This window comes from Callorhinus ursinus, unplaced genomic scaffold, assembly GCF_003265705.2.
Source record: "Callorhinus ursinus isolate GAN/ISIS: 27379988/994484 unplaced genomic scaffold, GSC_fseal_2.0 scaffold25, whole genome shotgun sequence".
Lineage (NCBI taxonomy): Eukaryota > Metazoa > Chordata > Mammalia > Carnivora > Otariidae > Callorhinus > Callorhinus ursinus.
The window spans coordinates 8,717,520-8,731,686 of NW_027397087.1; the positions used below are offsets into that span (position 1 = coordinate 8,717,520).

General features: G+C 37.4%; 1 protein-coding gene across 25 annotated transcripts in view; it reads left to right on the top strand.

The window, feature by feature from the left end:
- MGA (MAX dimerization protein MGA) overlaps positions 1 to 14,167 on the top strand; it is a 162,626-nt gene that overhangs the window by 133,061 nt on the left and 15,398 nt on the right. For 7 of the 25 annotated variants that reach the window (XM_073876839.1, XM_073876837.1, XM_073876835.1 and 4 more), the window contains exons 14-18: positions 2,024 to 2,321; positions 3,609 to 4,235; positions 7,192 to 7,482; positions 7,664 to 9,180; positions 12,425 to 12,555. In XM_073876839.1, coding sequence (XP_073732940.1) covers positions 2,024 to 2,321; positions 3,609 to 4,235; positions 7,192 to 7,482; positions 7,664 to 9,180; positions 12,425 to 12,555 — 2,864 coding nt within the window. Of the gene's footprint in view, positions 1 to 2,023; positions 2,322 to 3,608; positions 4,236 to 7,191; positions 7,483 to 7,663; positions 9,181 to 12,424; positions 12,556 to 14,167 lie in introns of those variants that run through there. The other 18 variants (XM_073876841.1, XM_073876843.1, XM_073876849.1 and 15 more) reach the window with 14 other exon arrangements.

Here is a 14,167-nt window from a genome sequence, read left to right on the forward strand (position 1 = left end):
TTTATTTCCAGTCTTCTCAGAAAGTTCTTACTCTTAAAGTTTTATTGCTTGGGCTCTAGTGATACTTTGACAACTAAACAAGGATACTAAGGAGTTGCGTCTAGTTCTTGGGATTATTATTAACAAATAGCTTTCAAAACAAAACGAGGGGCATTGATTGTAAGAAAGCAGTATATATTTGGAAACTTGGAGAAAATTTTAATTTTGTAAGGTGTTACTCAGATGTATAAAACTTTAAAATTGGAGCCACAGTTCATTTTTTTTCTTTATTTGGTCCATAGTAGGGTTTTTGCTAATATAATCATTGTCATAGTACAAATAAGTCCTTGCTGTTTAGTAATTCAAGCAGGTTATATTAGTAAAATTACACTGGCATCTAGAAAATCCTTTGGAAGGAGAAGTTTTGAATTAAAATGTAATTAAAGTAAAAAGGTTTTCTCCTCTTGCACTTTTATGTCAGAGTAGCAAATGGGTGGAAGTGTCTGACATTTTTGCTAAGGTTACTTGACTTTACTAGCTTGACCCCTTCTCTGGGCTGTGGACTGTCCCATTAATAATATGACTGATCTATTTAATTAAAAACTTTATTGCAGTTTACTCTTGATGGTGCTATGTAACTGCTTCTGTTCATATTTCTTAAACTCTTAATAATGGGGAGAATAGTGTTTTCTTCGTATTTTATTTATTGATTGATACTTTGAGAACAGAGACTTAACTGAGCTTATTTCTAGTGAGACTTGACCCCCCCGGCCCTCCCCCCCGAAATACAGGGATAGAAATTTGTGTTCTCCTTTCCTGTCTAGGACTCAAAAAGCCGCCATAAAATATGAATTTGCATAAGCAGTCAGGCCACTGTAATGTAGGCTTTAGGGAAGCTGTTGAATAGTCTTCAGAGCAAGTCCCCAAGGAGAAGATAAGGGTATCTGACCTAGACCTCTAGAGACCCTGAAAAGCTATAGTAGATTTTCCTTTAGGATGGAAAGATCACATTCTTTATATAAAACTCAAGGCAGAGGTATTCCTGATCTATCTGGGAATAATCATGGTTTCACTTAAGTAGTAAAGTGTCATTTTGTGTCTTTGAGGAGAGGGTGGCTTTCTGTAGCCATTCTCTTTACCAGTTTAGAGAGTAGGAGTTTCTCCACCACTTCACCCTCTCCCCCTTTTCAGTGATGGAAAGGAGGAACAGAAAAGAATGTCTTCTCTAGTCACCCAGGAATAGGACTTTGGGAACATGGGTAAGAAAATTAGGGAAGGTTTTGTTTTTCTTTTCTTTTTTAAAAAAGCAATTGTGCTGCCCCAGATGGGTAATATGTCAACTCAGGCAGTAGAGAAAAATCTTTACCTTATTTATTGATTACTTTCTTCTGATGGTTCAGTGATTGTTTCTAAAGTTGTAATTGAGTTTGTCCTAGCATTTATCTTGAGCTCGAGTTTTGTCCCAAGAGATGACAGGGTCTTCAGAGTTGAGTTTTTGGAAAACTAAAATTGAGGGGACCTTTTGGCTTAGGATATTAAAACAGTGGCCTTTTATAACTTAAAAGTAGACTCACCATATATTTTTCAAATATGAGGGATGCTTGAAAGGGCCCTTGAGAGGGCTTCATTATGCCTCCTTGGTCTTGTCAGAGAGATTCTGTGGAACATAGTTACTCATTTTTTGCTGGTGATTGTTAATAGTTTAACCAGAATTGCTTATTAAGTAAAACTGTTGGATGATTCCTTAGATTTGACTGTATCTCTCACAAATCTAGGAGCAGATATGATGGGTTTCTAAGATACTCTGTTTCCAAAGTACCAAAATGAAGATGAGATTAGTTCAGAATATCAGATGGCAGCTTTTTTTTTTTTTCCACCTTCTAATACTCAGATTATATATCAAATGGAAAAAGTCCGTTTCTTTTTCCCTTTAAATCTGAAAGATAGACTTTTAAAATCTTGTAAAAATGAAACCCCTGTCAAGGGAGATAAGTTAGCAAGAGAATTTTATCTTTACAGAATTTCTCTTTGCCACTTGTTTCAGGTTAATGGTAAGAGTTACCCGCAGGCTAAGTTGCTATTGGGACAGATGGGGGCATTGCATCCAGCCAATAGGCTAGCTGCTTATATCACAGGCAGGTTGCGACCCTCAGTCCTGGACCTCTCAACCCTCAGTACTGTCATCTCCAAGGTAGCATCCAATGCCAAGGTGGCTGCATCCAGGAAACCACGTACCCTGTTGCCTTCAACATCCAATTGCAAAACGGCATCCTCCTCTGGCGCTACAACAAATCGCCCTGGGAAGAATCTGAAGGCATTTGTCCCGGCAAAAAGACCAATTGGTAAGTTGGACTGTATATATGTATTAGAAAGGCCTGTGCCTTGGTGCTTGGCCAGGGGATACTGGCCAGGTATGGAGATTGTGAAAATTAGAGAAATGTAGAATTTGGCATTATTCTTATTCCTGATGTCTGTCTCGCCTAACTTTTGTCTATTTTTGGTAACTCTTCCTGATCACCTATGATAGTAGATGAATTGAACTCTAGTTAATAGTTATTTCCAGACTTTTAGATGGGTTTTATTAATGTAGAGAAGACTTAGGTTTTTAATTTTGTTTTTAAAAAGGGAAGACTTATTCTTAAATATTTTTCATAATTTAATATTTCTTTTATGGGCACTGGTATTTTTGTAACCAATCATATGTATGTTCCTTGAACTTCGAAAACCAAGGAGCTAGCATATCCAAGGGAGTTGAGTTTGTAGTATAGGCTTAGAATAAAAGGCTCTTGTAAAACATAAGTTTGGAAGTGTTGATTTGTTCTGTTCATCCTGTTGTGTGAATGAAAACCTCGTTTGTTTAACATTTCAGTGCTGGAGTCTAATAAATTACCTTCTTGAAAGCATTTGTGTGTTAGCATTTAGAGTGTATATAGTCAGTTTATTGAATTCTTCTTTTTGTTCAAATCTGTTTAGGAATATTAAGTGTAAGTGTCCATTGCTGTATTCTTATTCCTCTGATGGGAAATTGAAATATCTGGCTGAAAGCTGGAGTTATATGAACACGGAGGACAGGCATTGTATGCCTTAAAAAGACCCCATTTTACCTTTTTAAACAATGCAGCTTTAACTGGTGATTTTTAAATCCTATCCTGCCCTCTTTTGAAAAGTGTCTTTATACATTTTAGAAATATGTAAAACTTAACTGTCTCATAACAGGAAAGCAGTAATAAAGAGGTGGAGGTGCTGGGACAGGAGGAAGTGGTGAAACAAGTTTTAAAATTAGAGTTAGGGGAGAAAGAATTCTCCTTTCTTCACTGTTTTAGGTGATGAAGTTGTGTGCTGCTATATTGTCTTTTTAGTGTCCTGACAATTTGGCTATATTATATAGCAGTCAAAAGAATCTTGGTAGGAACACCCAATTTTAATCCCTTTCATAGTATTATAAAGGTTTGGTTTGGTTTGAGAGAAGTGTTTGATTTCTGTGGGTGGAAATTGGCACATACCATGCAGGTAGGTGGTACCTGTAAGAAATTGACCCAGTGGTGCGCAATAAATGTTGATAAACACAATCACTAAGAGGATAAAATATGAGAACTGAAGATTTTTGACCTGCAAATTTTTATTTGCAGCGGCTCGACCCTCTCCTGGTGGTGTGTTCACACAGTTTGTGATGAGTAAAGTTGGAGCCCTGCAGCAGAAGATACCTGGAGTTAGCACACCCCAACCCCTAACAGGGCCACAGAAGTTCAGTATCAGACCTTCTCCAGTAATGGTCGTCACACCTGTGGTTTCTTCTGAGCCAGTTCAGGTGTGCAGCCCTGTGACTGCTGCTGTCACTACTACCACCCCTCAAGTGTTTTTAGAGAATGTTACTGCTGTGACACCTATGACTGCTATTTCTGACGTGGGAACTAAAGAAACTACTTATTCTTCTGGTGCCACCACTGCAGGGGTTGTTGAGGTTTCTGAAACTAATACCAGCACCCCTGTAACACCTTCCCAGTCTACAGCCACTGTGAACCTTATCAAAACGACTGGGATAACTACCCCTGTGGCTTCAGTTGCTTTTCCTAAGTCTTTGGTAGCATCTCCTCCAACTATAACTCTTCCTGTTGCTTCCACTGCCTCCACCTCCATAGTCGTGGTGACCACAGCTGCATCTTCCTCCATGGTGACCACACCAACTTCATCTCTGGGCTCTGTTCCCATTATACTCTCGGGAATTGATGGGAGTCCACCAGTGAGCCAGAGACCAGGTAAGGCTTAGATGTTACTAGCTGGTTTACCTACTGTACAGCTGTTTTTATAAAACTTAGGGTTTTGATAGGATTACAGATATATCAGGGTAACAGTGTAGGTGTTTCTGCTATAACGTGATGCATGGATCTGCAAAACTGAACACTAAAAATTATAGACCTCATGGCTAATATCAGTTAGGACAAATCACTGAAAATCTGCAACTTTGTAACCAGAGCACTGATAAAAACCATAACTGGTACTTTTGAAATAAATTGAACAACCTTGACAGATGGTTTAGTGTGGGACTGGGGATTTTCTGAGGAGATTAAAAATACTCAAAAACATTATAATGGAAATACTGACTGAATCTGAAATAATGCATGTGGAAGTGGAGTTCTGAGCCAGTAGAGCGGCCATCAAGATGGGCACCGGACAAAGTGCACTGCTGTACTGAGATCTAGGGTTGCATATCTCTGAGGAGAGAACCCAAATGTAGGTGTTCCCTTTTGGCGGGGGTGGGGGCTGTGTGTGCTTCTTTTTTTTTTTTTTTTTTTAAGATTTCATTTATTCATCTGCCAGAGAGAGAGCACGTGCACATGTGTGCATGCACACATGCAGGGGGGAGCGGCAGGCAGAGGGAGAAGCAGGCTCCCCACTGAGCAGGAAGCCTGATGTGGGGCTCCATCCCAGGACCTGAGAATAGGGGATTATGACCTGAGCCGAAGGCAGACACTTAACTAACTGAGCCACCCAGGCATCCCTGTGTGTGCTTCTTTTTAATTAAAAAAGAGAGAGCAGAGGGCTTCTGCCATGCTACAGCCAGGCTAAGGGCTTTTATATCCTGTTACATTTTAACTGAGATTTTCTAAACGATACAGATTCCACCCTTTTTTAATTCTGTCATGAAACTATAAAGTAGTTGAGCTTTTTGTGGTTCACTGTTTCTCAGATTCCAGTCACTTGGAATATACATTGAGATATTTGCTCTGATTCTCATTTGTATTATTACTGACTTAATATTTTTATTTAAATCAACTCCTTTGTTTGCTTAAATGTATTTTTAAAAGCAATTTTACTGTAATTGGAAACCAACATTACTTGCCATAACAGTGGTTCATACACTGGAAAGAATAATAAAAAGAAATATATTCTAGGTAGCTACCATATGTTAACATGTGGCTTGCACTCTGTTAATGAAGAAACCAAGAAAATGCTGATGTAATATCAAAGACTGGTATTTTCTTTTGTATATAATTGGAAGATTTTTTGAAAAAGAAATTACTTTCTGACAATGTGATACGGTGATTCTCTATATCCATATACCATCTAAAAATATTTTCTGTTAATACTACTTGAGGAAATAATAATGTTAACAGATTTTCTTAACTGCTCTATTTTAAATGGAGCTAACTCTGATAACTTCTAAGTGTGTGTAATTTTGTTCTAGGTTCATAAAGAGGATCCCAACTCGGGCACTTAATCTGTGACTTTCTCATTTAACTTCCCTTCTTTTTCTTTTCCCTTCTTGCCCTCACCTGTATGTGAATACATAATCACATATTTAGTGTGTGTATTAAAAGCTGCTTTCATTCTCTGGATTAGAGTGCTTTGGGTTTGAATCACTCCCTAAAATGTTTGAACAGAAATGTTCAGGAAATTAAGAATGCTTTAAAAAAAAAAAAAAAAAAGAATGCTTTAATGTGTTTCTTAAATTATGTAAGATGTTTTTTATTTAAATTGCACATTTTTTACCCCCCTGTGAGCAGTTTGGTTTTTGCATTTTATTTCATTTTCAAGAGTAGTTCTGGATCTTACATATAACTTGTCATGTAAATATTAGGAGCATAATTTCTTTTTAGAAGTTTGGTTTGTTTTGTGGGTAGAATGCTTATCTAATAGTCTCCATGTTAAACTGATTTGTTTGGTTTGTTGATTTTTCTCTTAGCGACAAACTAACAAAAATATTTATTAATAATGTTAAGTAAGTTCATTAATTTGAATGGTAATGTTAGATTTGTTTCATTTCTGCATACTATTATCGTTATTCCTACCTTTTTATCCCCATGACCAAAAATCTATCTGTAGATTATTCACACTGTTTTTTTCTATGTCTTCAGTATTTCTAATTATCTCTTCCAAACATTAAAATGGGTCTTTAGGTACTATTAATGGTTTGAAATTTTTTTAAATTCACATCTTCTGCATTAAATTTTTGCTTTTTCTGTTTGTTTTAAAACTATCTTTTGCCTCTTCCTAACCAGGCTTTATTTCCCTGCTTCTTTGATGTCTCTTAATTTCATTCCATTTTTTGGGGGTATGTATTTTTTTTCCTTCTGAAAAATAATTTCCACAGATCTTAATGCTTTGGTTATTTGTCAGTGAATTTTAAAAGCCAAGGAGTTTTTTATGCCTCATGATTTTTAGTCCTGGACTTTATCTTACTTGAGTATGACCTGTGAAATGAAGTCATAATTTTAGTAAACGTTAACAACCTGAATTATAAGGTTGAAGAGAATTTTATCATGAATGATGTTTAACTTTAATGAGAATCCAGATTTAGAGGCCTGCCATGTTTTTCATTAGGCAGAGGCATTATCTCTATTTTTAAATGCACCTCTTGACAATTGATGCTTTCTTCTTTTCTTTTTTTCTTCCTTCCTTCCTTCCTTCCTTCCTTCCTTCCTTCCTTCCTTCCTTCCTTTCTTTCTCTTTTCTTTTCTTTTTTCTGTCTGTCTTTTTTTTACCATTCTAAATGTAAAGTCCTACAATGCCTTGATAATTAGGTTTTAAGATAAATTGTTCTCAGCCATAGGACTATTAAGTAATGTATGATAGAGGTACAGGATTTCACCAACTGTATAATTCAAATTAGAAATGATTTGTAGTGTGGTCAGATCCTATATCATAATATTTTTTTCCTACATGTATTAAAGGGAAATTCTGATAACTGTGTTTCCATTTCCTGTTTTTCAGAAAATGCCCCTCAGATTCCAGTGGCTACTCCCCAGGTCTCTCCTAACACAGTGAAACGTACTGGACCTCGATTGTTGCTGATTCCAGTGCAGCAGGGTTCTCCTACTCTTAGACCTGTCCCAAACACACAACTTCAGGGGCATCGGATGGTTTTGCAGCCTGTTAGGAGCCCAAGTGGAATGAATCTATTCAGGCATCCTAACGGGCAGATTGTTCAGCTCCTCCCTTTGCATCAGCTTCGAGGTTCTAATACCCAGCCCAGCTTACAGCCTGTTATGTTTCGGAACCCAGGTATAAAATTGGAGATTTTTCTGATGCATTTTTCTTTTGTGGAATCATTTGGCCAAATGGCATGTTAATACACTAGGATTTCTTAGTCTCTTAGAGTTAACGTGTCCAAAAAGAAAAGCGTACCTTGGGAGTCTTGATATGGGCAGTGATAATTAAAAGGGAAATTTTTTTTTCTTACCAGGCTCTGTGATGGGAATTCGGTTACCCACTCCTTCCAAACCTTCAGAGACTCCACCATCTTCTGCTTCATCCTCTGCTTTCTCTGTTATGAACCCTGTAATTCAAGCTGTTGGGTCTTCTCCACCAGTGAATGTTATCACTCAGGCACCATCATTGCTTTCTTCTGGACCTAGTTTTGTATCTCAGTCTGGTACATTGACCCTGAGGATTTCCCCTCCTGAACCACAAAGCTTTGCAAGTAAAACAGGCTCCGAAACCAAAATAACCTATAGTTCAGGAGGGCAGCCTGTTGGTACAGCCAGTCTTATTCCTCTCCAGTCTGGTAGTTTTGCTTTGTTGCAGCTCCCTGGACAAAAGCCTGTTCCCAGTTCCATTCTTCAACATGTTGCTTCTCTTCAGATGAAGAGAGAGTCTCAGAGTGCAGACCAGAAAGATGAAACAAGCTTTTTAAAAAGAGAGCAGGATACTAAGAAGGCCCTACAGCCAGAAGGAGAAACTATAGATTCCGAAGCTAATGTAATAAAGCAAAACTCAGGGGCTACTGCCTCAGAAGAAATCCTGCATGATTCTGTGGGAGGTGGGGGTGATCATTTAGATGAAGAATCTCTTACAGAAGAGGGTCCTATAACTATTAAACCTTCTCAGCACTCCTATATCACTGGGTCACACATAGATGAAGACTATAAAGATGTTGATGAAGAGTATGGGATTAGAAATCATAACAGTTCCAAAGAAAAAGTGGCTGTTCTAGAAGTTAAGACCATTTCCAAAAAAGCCAGCAATGTGACAGTCCAAAGTATAAGTAATATACAGCTTAAAAAGCTTGGTGATGTGAAAGTGGAACAGCAGAAAGGATTGGAAAATCCAGAGGAAAAATCAAGTGAATTTCCAATCATCTCTAAGGAAGAAAGTCAACTCAAATTATCAGGGAGCAAAGTTGTGGAGCAGCAATCTCTTCCACAGCCAGAGGCCAAGGAAAAGGGATGTGGAGACTCTCTGGAGAAGGACAGTATTAGGGAGAGATGGAGAAAACACCTGAAGGGCCCTCTGACCCAGAAATGTGTTGTAACTTCACAAGAATGCAAGAAAGAGGCAGATGAGCCGTTAATTAAAGAAATAAAGACCTGTCAGGAAAATTCTGATGTGTTTCAACAAGAACAAGGCATCTCTGATCTACTTGGAAAAAGTGGAGCTACTGAAAATGTCAGAGTTTTAAAAACTGAATGTGATTCTTGGAGTAAGATTTCTAGTCCTACAGTCTTCTCCATTGTTCCGAGGAGAGCTACAAAAGGGAGCAGAGGGGAAGGACATTTTCAAGGTCACTTACTGCTGTCAGGAGAACAGATACAACCAAAGCAAGAAAAGAAGGGTGGGCGAAGCAGTGCTGACTTGACTGTTTTGGATTTGGAAGAGGAGGATGAGGAAGATGAGAATGAGAAAACCGATGATTCTATTGATGAGATTGTGGATGTTGTTTCTGACTACCAGAGTGAGGAGGTTGATGATGTAGAAAAGGTGGTGAGCCCATTTTTGTTGTGACTGAAACCTCAAGAATTTAAAATGATTTATTAGAGACAGTAGCTACTGATCTTCCAGAAGATCACTAAGACCTGATGCATTGATTTGGATGCCTAGGTTTAGATCATGATTAAGTGACCTCATAGTTTTTAGGCTGTGTCAGTCAGGTAACATTTATTGAGCTTATATTGTTCTTTGAGACTTGCCTGCTCTTACTGAAAGGCTGGCTCATGCCTTTGGGGGATAGATGCTTGAGAGTTCCTTTCAAGTTAGGTTTTAAGAAAGAAATCCTGAAACTCCTACTCCCATTTGTTCTCAGTTTTTTTGTTTTGTTTTGTTTTGTTTTTTTGGACATTTTCTGTGTGAAGCGGTTACAGCCTATCTGGTAGATATATAAAAAACAGGGAATGGGTGACCTTAGAACTAGAGGAGAACTTACTGTTTACATTTAGAGAGATGTTTCTCTTTTTGGAGAAAAATGGAAAATACCATTTAATATTTTATTATCACCCTGCCCTAAGTTGCTTTTAAATTATTTCCTAAAATTAGTTTCTAGAGTTTATGTTTTAAACTTTGGTTATCTCCCTTTGTAATGTGACCTTTATAATTTTTACAAAAAGTTTTTCTGAAGCCGTTTTTTTTTTTGTAGACTTTGTACTTAAGGTTGTAACCCTATCTAAGTGAGAAACAGATATAGGGCAGGAGTTGGACAAACTTTTTTTGTAAAGGGCTGGATTGTTAACATTTTAGACTTTGCAGGCTGGATGGCTTGCTGTTGCAACTGCTCAGTTGCTGTTACAGCGTGAGAGCAGCCATAAACAATAGTAAGTGAGAGTGTGGCTGTGTTCCAGTAAAACTTTATTTACGAAAACAGGTTGCAGGCTGTGGTTTGCTGACACCTGGCAATGGGGTTTGATTAAAACATAAGGAGATTGTAGCCAGCTCTCTGTAGGGTGCCCTCAAATCTAAACCGTGTCCCTCTAACTAGGAGCAGATAATATGGCCCTTTGGTGATTGTCATGCAGTTCTCCCTTCCATGAAATTCAGTCTCTGTGTTAACCTGGTCCTTCTCTGTCTTTTTTTTTTTTTTTTTTTAAAGATTTTATTTATTTATTTGACAGAGAGAGACACAGTGAGAGAGAGGGAACACAAGCAAGGGGAGTGGGAGAGGGAGAAGCAGGCTTCACGCGGAGCAGGGAGCCCGATGCGGGGCTTGATCCCAGGACCCTGGGATCATGACCTGAGCCGAAGGCAGATGCTTAATGACTGAGCCACCCAGGCGCCCCTGGTCCTTCTCTGTTAATGCCTAACTGCCTTATGCAGATAAAATATAACAGAAAGATTAGTATTTTAAAACTCTAAAATGTTTAAATATTCTAATGTTCCTATGTTGGTTATTTCTGTACCTCATTGTCTCATTTGTAAAATGAGGATCTAGCTCTACTGTTAGATGATTTTATATACATTTGCCTTATAATTCTGTCTGTAGCCTCATCCTTTTTGAGGACAGATACCTGTGGGTAGCTGAAGAATCTGAATTCATTGAGTTTAAGAGTTAGATTGCAGATCTTCTTCTGCTTTTTGCAGAATCTCCCATTGTAAGTCAGCCTGGGTAAGCATCAGACCAAAGACAGTCCAACTTTAAAACCAGTGAAAACTGTTGCTGTCAGTAGAACTGACAGAAGCTTTGAAGTGTCTTAGTCAAGGGTGACATTGCTTGGATTTCCTAATAGGGAATCTGACATACAAGGTACAGTGACCTTTTTAAAAGTACGGGCATTATATTAAATGAACTCTTAAAAATCTAAATTCTGCATTGTATTTCTGTACCTGTCCGACATGTATGATATTTTTGTGCATGTGATTAGCATTATACTGGAATAGTGTAAGGAAAGTAGTGAGTAGCCTCTTTAAATCTTCTGTTGTGAAGTTTATTGGATATTATTTATAAACCCTGCAGTTAAAGCCATGCTGTAGGCAGACATTCTTTGGTTTAAATACCATAAAGCATCTACCTACATTATAATTTAGACTCTTTAGATTCTGTCAGGACTCTGTTGATTTAGCTTCCTAGAGTTAATATATATTGTTTACATTGTTTAAATTAAATAGACATTGTTTAAATTGGGGACCATAATTGATGGCTTGCATTTAGTGTCTGTCAGCCTTATGGAACCTATAAGTCATGGGGGTAAGTAATTTTTCCATCAAGTTTAAACAGAATTAATAAGGTGATTGGGATGCTTCATTTTAAGTTGTGCCTCTCAGTTATAGTACTATTATAAACAGATAACATATTCCCAGTTTAGTTTCTGGCATAGTAAACACTACTTTTAAAGGTGGACTTAAATATATCTACATATTCCATAATTTGTATATTCTGCTGTTTACATAAAATAATACAATGAGTTTCCATGATAGGTGCTCAATAAATGCTTACTGATTGACTTTTTTAAAGATCGTATGTTTTAAGAGAGTGCACGCATGAGTGGAGGAGGAGCAGAGGGAGAGGGACAAGCAGACTCTGCGCTGAGCATGAAGCCCAGTGTGGGGCTTGATCTCACAACTCTGAGATCATGACCTGAGCTGAAATCAAGAGTTGGTCACTCAACCAACTGAGCCACCCAGGCGGCCCAACTTTATTACTATTTTTTTTAATGTACAGTAAAGCAAGTACAGTAAGCTTGGGCTTTTTTTGATACCTGAAATTCTTCAGAAGCTTTCCTTGTGTGGGATTAAGAGGCTTAGAAGACTGACTCTGGGCTGTATTCTATTTTCATATCTGCCTTGAGTTTGTTTTTGTGGGTGTGCATTAAGGGGTTAGCCATGAAGCACTCTTAAAATAGAACCTGAATTTTTTTCCTTTCCCCCTTACCCATTCACCAAATTTTACTTTACTGCTGTTTAATCTTAAGATTTATGAAGCTTTAATCTATTTGTACCTGAATTTTGTCCGCTAGAAATAACACGGAAGCATATACAGCCCTCTGGGGACTCTGTTCAGTCTAGTGATGTCTGTTCAGTATGTATCTATGATTTTTAATGTAGTGCTTGGTTGTTAGCTCTAACCATGTGTTGTCTTCATAACTAATTCCTTCTTATGATGAAGTTTAGGATCATCAGTATTCATGGTGTAAAATCAATGTTTGGCCCTGGTTGGTTTTATAAAGGGAACATTTGGTTGAAAAGTTTAGGTGTGTTTGCTTCCCAATACTTTATTTACTGTTGGAATGCTTTATTTCAGAATAACTGTGTAGAATACATTGAGGATGATGAGGAACAGGTGGACATTGAGACTGTGGAAGAGCTCTCTGAGGAAATTAATGTTGCCCACATGAAGACCACAGCTGCCCAAACACAGACTTTCAAACAGCCGTAAGTCTTACTTTGTCTTTGGAGTTTTTGTTTTTTGTAATTGTTGTTTTGTGACCATACACAAAATTAAGTGTTCTGTTTAGGAACTCTGGATAACTGACCTGGTTTCTTTATTCCTCTAGCTTTTTTCTGATTAGTAGTGGAAGAGGGAGCTGGAATTCAGAGGTAATTAACTTGCCTTGGTTATTGCTAGAAGACCATGTGTGAATGTGAATAACCTGTGCTTTTGGAGCCTGACACATGGGTATTAAAATACTAGTTTTGTTTGTAGCTGTTTAACCTCGGGCAAGTCTTTGAGTCTTAGATTTTTACCTGTGAAATGAGGAAAATACCCCCAATTTGCGACTAGGGTAACTGACACAAGTGGACTACTCAATAGAAGTTAGTTCCTTTATCTTTTAAGAATAGACATTAAATTCTAAATTTGGTTACTTTACTGGTTAAACAGTTGAGATACAGTTGGGAAATTTTTATGTGTTCACAGATGATGAGATGAAAATAGAGTATGATGACTTGGTCAGGAAAATTTGTTCCATTTTTTGTGTTAGTAAGCCTTGTATTGATTAGGGATTGGGGTGTGAGAGGTTGATGGAAGTAAGATAGGAGTCCTTATTTTGTGCCAGACTTTGTGCTTTTCCTGTTACCTCATTAACCACCATGTAAAACAGCAGTGAGTAGAGAAAGAGTAATTCTTCATCCCTGATGATGCTGAGAAAGTCTCAGGATGGGGACATAGGTCTAATAATTTTCTTCATTCCAGAGCTATTTGGAGGCTACTTCAGCTGCCTATCGGTTAAGGTTGAAAGAGTTTAAATCTTGTAACAATGTAATTAATTAGACTTAAGGTTAGCAGTATCGCTGGATATGCTGATTATACTAAAATTGATTTTTCTAAACAATAGCAACAAACAAAAATTACCATTTATAATAATAACAGAATAGTAACAGAAAAAAACATGTTTGGGATTATTAACAAAAGCTGTGTAAAATTTTTATAAAATGTTACTGTTTGACATTGACGATCAATTCAATAAATGGAAAGATACCATCTTAATGGGCTGGAATAATAAAGGGCCAAGAATAACACACAAAGAGCACAAATTGTAAAGGAACAGATTGTTAAACATTTAAAAATTTTCTCTTACTACATCATGAAAACTGAAAAGGCAAACTTACACTGTAAGGAAAATATTTGCATACATGTTTGACAAAGGATTAGTATCAAGGAAATAAAATCTTTTAAGTCAGTAAGAAAAAGATGATGGAGTAGGTAAATATGTAATGGATATATCACATGCAGTTCACAGAAGAGGAAACATGGATGGCCAGTAAACACAAATTTGTTTAACCTCACAAGTATTTGGGGATATACAAATTAAACCACAGTGACTTCATTAATTCACATCCCTAAAACTGGCAAAAGTTGTGATTTTTTAAAAAAAGTTGTGATGTCTGATAGGACTATTGTGTCTAGTTGTGGAGCAATGGGAACATACCGCAGGTGGGAGTATAAATTGTTAGCACTGCTTTGGAGAGTAGTGTGATATGACTGAAGTTGATTTCCATACCTTTCTTCCACCCAGAAATTCCACTCCTAGGTATATATATCCTG